Source organism: Octopus bimaculoides, chromosome 2 (genome assembly GCF_001194135.2).
Source record: "Octopus bimaculoides isolate UCB-OBI-ISO-001 chromosome 2, ASM119413v2, whole genome shotgun sequence".
Lineage (NCBI taxonomy): Eukaryota > Metazoa > Mollusca > Cephalopoda > Octopoda > Octopodidae > Octopus > Octopus bimaculoides.
In genome coordinates this window covers 91420163-91426717 of record NC_068982.1, presented here as the reverse complement: position 1 = coordinate 91426717, position 6555 = coordinate 91420163, and the positions used below count along the sequence as shown (strand labels likewise).

At 39.1% G+C, this 6555-nt stretch overlaps 1 protein-coding gene across 1 annotated transcript in view; it reads right to left on the bottom strand.

Annotated features, from left to right (window-relative positions):
* LOC106870632 (uncharacterized) overlaps positions 1-6555 on the bottom strand; it is a 19666-nt gene that overhangs the window by 7842 nt on the left and 5269 nt on the right. Inside the window, exon 2 of the mRNA XM_014916772.2 lies at positions 3452-3632. Coding sequence (XP_014772258.1) covers positions 3452-3632 — 181 coding nt within the window. The remainder of the gene's footprint in view (positions 1-3451; positions 3633-6555) is intronic.

The window sequence follows — 6555 nt, the reverse complement described above, 5'->3', positions numbered from 1 at the left end:
GTGCCGCTTGCCCATTTGTACATGGGGGCCATGGAGTTGGTACCAGAAATGAAGAGGGAACTAGGCTTCTGGAGTTCTGCAATGCAAATAACTTATTGATCTGCAACACCAACTTTAGGAAGCTAGAAGGACCGGCTACCCGAATCGACAGTACCCTGGTAGATAAAGCAATTAAGGATATGAAGACAGAGAAAGCACCGGGCCCATCAAGAATCACCGCTGAGATGCTTAAAATATCAGGCGGTGTGGGTTATGGTCTTGTCAACTGCATCGTAAATCAGGTAGTTCATGAAGGAGTCATACCCAATGACTGGTATAGCAGCACCACTGCTACAAGAGGAAGGGTGATGCTTTAGATAGAAACAACTACAGGGGTATCAAATTATTGGATCAGGTGATGAAAATCACAGAGAGGGTCATAGCCCAACTAATTAGGAAAAGAGTTAGCCTAGATGAGATGCAATTTGGTTTTGTGCGAGGCAGAAGCACCACTGATGCTATATTTCTGGTAAGGCAACTGTACTTGGCTTTTGTTGACTTGGAGAAAGCTTTTGACAGGGTCCCCCGGTCCCTTATCTGGTGGTCAATGGATGAGTGGTTGGTAAGAGCTGTACAAGCCTTGTACAAGGATGCTGTCAATAAGGTGAGGGTTGGCAACGAGTATAGTGAAGAATTCAAGTAGAAGTAGGGGTTCACCTAGGATCAGTCCTCAACCCCCTCTTATTCATTATAGTCCTCCAAGCAATAACAGATGAATTCAAGACAGGCTGGGAGTTCCTCTATGCTGATGGCCTTGCTCTAATAGCTGAGTCACTGTCAGAACTAGAGACGAAGTTCAGGGTGTGGAAGCAAGGTCTAGAATTGAAGGGCCTTAGGGTTAACCTAGCAAAAACCAAAGTCTTAGTAAGTAGGTAGGCTATCAAATCACAAACCCATTCAGGTAGATGGCCCTGCTCGATCTATAGAAAAGGCATGGGTAGAAACTGCATACAATGTACCTGGTGTAAGCTATGGACACATAAAAGGTGCAGCAATATCAAAGGAAGGTTAACTGGGAAGATAGTTTTTGTGTGTGACAGATGCACTGGGGCAATAAATACTGAAGATGTACAGAAAACAGATTTTATCACATGCCAGATTGCAGTCATGCATGTCCGACTCAGTTAAGAGTACCCATAATGCATCGGATGATATGATATGCTTGAGAAGACCTGTTGAGTCAAGTAAAACCAATACCGGAGCTGTGGCCAGTGCCCCCTGACTGGCTCCCATGCCAGTGGCATGTAAAAAGCACCATCCAAACGTGGCCAATGCCAGTACCCACCAACTGGCTTTCATGCCAGTGGCACATACAAAGCACCCACTACACTCTCGGAGTGGTTGGCGTTAGGAAGGGCATCCAGCTGCAGAAACATTGCCATATCAGATTGGAGCCTGATGATGATGATGGAGAGATGATGCAAATGAGATTAACAAACCTGGTGTCACAAGAAACTTAGTTGTGAGAATGACAAATGAATATACTGGACAAAACTATGCACTCTACACAACAAATTTTACATATCTATACAACTCGTGGAATATCTTCTTGTCAACAAATATATTTAAATGTGTGATACTGCCATGACAAACAGAAGAGAATTCCCAATGACACTCATAAAAAGAAATAATGAGATGGAAAGGGGGGGGGGGATTCAGAATTTTTGTTCATCGGAAATGTGGCTAGCTTTGTTTGGAAAGACAAAAGACCAATTTATTTCATCACATCACTCTTTATATCACCCCCACAAGAACATATACAGCAATATGATGCAAATGAACACAGAATGGTCCCTGTCCCTTGTCCTAAGGCAGTGAAAGAATATAATGCTCACATGGGTGGAACAGACAAGAACAACCAAATGACTTTACTTCAAAAGTGTTGCTGTCAATACAAGTGGCCTCGATGCCTGATGGTAAAGTTTCTTACATGGGCTGCCTACAACACATATGTGTTGATGGGTTTCTTCAAACCACATCACCCCACAGGAAAGAGAGTGTACACGTTTCACTTCCTTCTAGATAAACTCTGCCACAAACTTGTTGGCAATGTCAGAAACAAGAAAACCAACTTTGGCAGATGACACTCAGCTGAGCAGGATGATGAAAAGAGTCTGTTATGTGATGCACAGCATGATGTGGAAAAGGCGAAAACAGCATCCAGCAACAATCGTTGCAGGATATGCAGGAAAAAATACCTGAGGGCAAAACAGATGAACCCCCAAGCTAAGGACAAAGACTTACCCAAACACTATAAGACTGTTTACAGATGCAAATATTATGAGGAATTCCTCTGCACTGGAAAGCCAGACAGAAACTGCTGGTTCGACTGGCACCACAAGCACCAGTATTGGAGATAAAGCAGAAAAAACAAGTGGTAAGGACAATGATGCCCTCTATTTAGCATTTCATTTCAATATGAAAGACAGAAAACACATTTTAGTGACACTGAAACAATATTAGGTGAGAAATCCTTTTTTTGGCTCTTTTACCCAGGGAACCTGGGGTGAGAATGCCGAGGACAACGGGTATCTGGTGTTCAAAGGGTTAATGAGGCTCTAGTATTACAAGACTTGAGCTCAAAACTTTATTTCATAATTTATCTGAGACCTACAAGTGACTGAGACCTTTGGCAATATACTATGCTTGAGAAGACCTGGGCCAATGCTGGTGTTTCATAACTGGTACATGTGCTGGTAGTACATAAAAAGCACCCACTACATTCTTGGAGTGGTTGGCATTAAGAAGGGCATCCAGCTGTAGAAATCTTGCCAAATCAGACTGGAACCAGTTTTCAGTCAAAGCATGGAAAACGAATGTTAAATGATGGTGATGATGATGTGAATTACAAACAATTATATTTTAGTAACCATGGTATTATTTTCTACACAGGAGAAGTAGATTTATAGAGTCATTATTATCTTTGTCACCACCACCGCTGGCATCATTGCCCACTATTCTATTCTTACATGGGTCAGATGGAATTCATCGAGACAAACTTTCTATGGTCAGATACTCTTCCTATCATCAATCCTCATCTGTTTCCATGCAAAGTATTTTTTGTACATGGCCAGTCATGTTTACATGTAAGATTAGAAATGAAGAATATCACTTATATGATGGAAACACTTTTTTACAACTATTGCATAATGTCAAAGCAAGGAGACACACACAAACACACATATATTGATGGACTTCTTTAAGTTTCCATCCACCAAACCTATTCACAAGTTTTTGGTCACCCCAGGGCTATAGTAGAAAACACTTTCGCTAAGCAGAATTGAACCTGGAAATATGTGTTTGGGAACCACACAGAACCATTCCTGCACCTACTTATTTAGTTTTAGAACAAATAACAGCAATATAAACAAAATATAGAAAATACAGCATCAAAAATAGTTTTGAAAATTACCTTCCCAAAAATTGAGAGCTTTTTCTCCAACTGAAGTTGTCACAACAGAAAACCCTTGTGTTGGAACATATTTTTCTGAGCTCTGTTGATTACTCATGGCTGAGATAAATGTTGTCTTTCCAGCTTTTTCAACACCAAGTACTAATACTCTTTTTTTATTGTGATCATCTATTCTGGTAGTCTGAATAGAAATAGAAATTGATATAGAGATTTTAATAGTTACAGTGGTTTCACATTATAGCATTAGAAAAAAAAAAAAAGAATGCTTTGCTTAAAATAGCTAATCCAAATAGTACTTTTGAAAATATATGGATGTAACCTTATTTATCAGTGATTCAGTCATCACTGATCCAGGATATCATAGTGAGCTCAATTGTGAACCATGTTACGCTTATCACCCATTGATCTGCGATAACATAAGTCAGCAATCAGTTAAAGATTCTGCTTGTACAACAAAAATGCACTCCAGCAACCACCCACAATTCTCAGCTACACTGCATGCACTTGTGTTTACACCACCATGCAAGTCAATGTTTTATTTGGATTAACATACTCGAACCCATCAACATGGATTCAGTGAAAAGAAAGAATATCAACATGCCTGATTCTTCTAAGAAACGAGGCAGATGAGTACATCTACATGAAATGGTGGAGGTGATCAATAAAACCATGATGGTTGAAGTGTGGACCTCACATTTGATATCAATTAATCTGCCATTTTTTGCCAATTGCAAAGTGTATAGAGATGATTCATTTATCACTAATTCATTTATCACTGTGTTTTTTTGTTTTTTTTTCAGAACCAAATCTCCATGACAAGTAAGAATAGATGTATTATCATTTAGTCAAATGCATTTCCCTTTTGCTGGTTCCTTTTAACAAGAATTTTATCATTGAGAGCATTGAAGCTGGTTGAAGAAAACTAATCGCTTATTAGTAAGAAATATAGCAATGCAATACAAGCCAATTCAACTAAAATTTTAGTGACATCAGTGTTAATAACAATGATTTCTAACTTCAGCACAAAACCAGACTTTTGTGGGGAGGATACAATCAATCTCCTGGAAACTGTTCAGAAACATGCAACCAGATGAATATCTGAAATCAGGTATTGCTAATATTTCAACAGAGACTTGGCATCATATTGGCTTCAAATTTTGGCACAAAGCCAGTAATTTTGGAGGAAGGGCTAAGTCAGTTACATCAACCCCAGTGCTCAACTGGTACTTATTTTATTGACCCAAAAGGACAAAAGGCTAAGTTGATCTTGGCAGAATTTGAGCTCAGAATGTAAGGACAGGTGAAATGCCTTTTAAGACTCAGCATTATATTAAATGAGAAATTGTAAAGCTGTCAACTTTTCATCCACATAATTTTTGCAGTAATTTATCCAGTTTGACAAGAAATAATATAATGATTGAGAACAGTGGAAATAATCTTAACAGAAGGGCTATAAATATCAAGAAAACAGAGGTTGAAAAAACAATGACCCTTAAAAAGAGTGGTTACAGTTAAGGTAAAAAAGAAAAAAATGGCAAGATATTGGAATTACTCTATCAAATTACATATTATACAAGATGTGATAACTGGTAACACAGAGAAGTGTTATATTCATTGAATAGCAAAACAGTATCCTTGTGAACTGCAACAAGGGCAAAGGAACGGCTTTAGAAAACAGCAACTACAAGGATATCTAAATTGATGGATTTGGTTATGAGAGGAACAAGTTATAATATAGTTAAGATGAGAATTAGCTTAGATGAAATACAGTTTGAGTTAGTAGCATTTATTAACCTGAAGAGGAGTCATATGTAATGTGCAAGAGCAGTGACTACACTGATATGAACATACGATATGTATGGAGGTTGATAGCTGGGTAAAGTAGTACCAAGCAAACCAAATGGAAAGAAATGAAAACATAGTCAAAGGATTGTGTCTTTGCTGGGACATCACCCTCAAGAGATTTAATTGATTATGTCATTTCCAGCACTTATTTCACTCTTGTATTTATCTTATTGATCTTTATTGAATATCTGAGATGTTTTTGAGAAAAAAGGATACAATTTAACATATCAGTTTACACTTTTAAGCGCACACACACACACACACACACACGGTTAAGTGACTTTATTAAACTCTATGTCTGTCATTTCTCATCTTTTCTATATGTACTGATTCTCAAGTCACTGCTGTAGAAACTGATAATGGCAGAGAAATCTGCATCAGCATATGTGCATGATGTTACCATAGTAGTGCAGAGGTAATTGACACAGTTCTAAAGGTAGACAAAGCATTGACACAAGTAAAAATTAGTCTGACAAGCTGATGCATTTGCTCTTCAATACCTGAACATAAATATAGCTGCTGGTTAGCATCATGGCATGCCAGACTTTTAGGGTTTCAGTTTAATTTTCCTCTACCCTTTGTGGATAGGAACTAAGATTAGGTGACTGGCGTGTTTGCCATTTTCAATCAAAAATGAAATGAGAAGATGCTACCACAGTATAGTTAGGCAGAGGTAGCAAATGTACATTGCTTCCATTAGTCTGTTAGTGTCTCTTCATAAACCCAAGGTAACAATTGTCCTTTCAAAAGACTCAATCATCCATTTGTAAACTGTATATACCACTCTTTCATCTGATTTTAGTGTAACACCCTCCACTTTTTATAAACTGCCCTTGCAATGTTCCCTCATCTATTGCTCTTGTAGTAACAAAAAAATCAGTTATAATTATAATAATAATTATTATGGACATGTGGTGAGAATGGATGAGGATAGCTGCGTGGAAAAGTGCCACACCCTAACAGTTGAAGGAACCCGTGGAAGAGGTAGGCCCAGGAAGACCTGGGCTGAGGTGGTGAGGCAAGACCTTCGTACATTGGGCCTCACCGAGGCGATGACTACTGACCGAGACCTTTGGAAATGTGTTGTGCGTGAGAAGACCCGGCAAGCCAAGTAAGATCGTTGCCAGTGCCCCTGGACTGGTTCTTGTGCGGGTGGCACATGAGATGCACCATTTTGAGCGTGGCCGTTGCCAGTACCGCCTGACTGGCTCCCGTAGGATTTTCGAGCGAGATCGTTGCCAGTGCCCCTGGACTGGCTT